Source organism: Geospiza fortis, unplaced genomic scaffold (assembly GCF_000277835.1).
Source record: "Geospiza fortis unplaced genomic scaffold, GeoFor_1.0 scaffold412, whole genome shotgun sequence".
Taxonomy (NCBI): domain Eukaryota; kingdom Metazoa; phylum Chordata; class Aves; order Passeriformes; family Thraupidae; genus Geospiza; species Geospiza fortis.
The window spans coordinates 875,006-875,611 of record NW_005054504.1 but is presented as its reverse complement, the minus strand read 5'-3'; the positions used below and the strand labels follow the sequence as shown (position 1 = coordinate 875,611).

The 606-nt window shown below is 66.5% G+C and overlaps 1 protein-coding gene across 1 annotated transcript in view; it reads right to left on the bottom strand.

The window, feature by feature from the left end:
- TSC22D3 (TSC22 domain family member 3) overlaps positions 1-600 on the bottom strand; it is a 3,051-nt gene extending 2,451 nt beyond the window's left edge. The window contains exons 1-2 of the mRNA XM_005428777.2: positions 394-600; positions 56-107 (exon numbers count right to left, since the gene is read on the bottom strand). Coding sequence (XP_005428834.1) covers positions 56-107; positions 394-515 — 174 coding nt within the window. The 5' untranslated portion in view covers positions 516-600. The remainder of the gene's footprint in view (positions 1-55; positions 108-393) is intronic.
- Between the last annotated feature and the right edge of the window lie 6 nt (positions 601-606).

The window sequence follows — 606 nt, the reverse complement described above, 5'->3', positions numbered from 1 at the left end:
CCCGGGGGGGTGGCGGGGCAAGGTGCGGCGAAGAAGGGGCAGAGCTGCTGCTCACCATCGCCTGCTCGATCTTGTTATCAATGGCCACCACGCTGGCTCCGGAGGCGCTGGAAGAGAGCGAGAGGCCGAGGGTCAGCACCGAAAACCTCCCTTCCCCAGGCGTCCGTGCACCGCGACACCTCGCCCCCAACCAGTGGATCGGGCGTCCTTCTCCCCAAGGGAATTCCTTAATTCAGGCACCGATGGCGTATGTCCTCTGCTCCCGGAGAAGCAATGCCCCCCCACCTCATTCCTGGGGCTCGCAGCAGCACCCCTCGGGCACTGGGACGCCCCTTCCCCCAGATCTCTGCGGCGAATGGCGGGGACGCCGCGGCGCACCGGGGCCGCCCCTACCTGTTGTCAAGCTTCACGGAGACTACATCCCCCCCGAGCAGGGAGGAGAAGAAGGAGATGGAGAAGTTGTGGAGCTGGTAGACAGCCACCTCCATGGGGGACTGGTACATGCCGGTGCTCATCGCTGCGGGCGCAGGGACACAGCCTCACACAGACGGAGCGAAACGCACTGCCCCGGCCTCCCCGCCGCCCTCGCTTATATTGGCGGCGCCC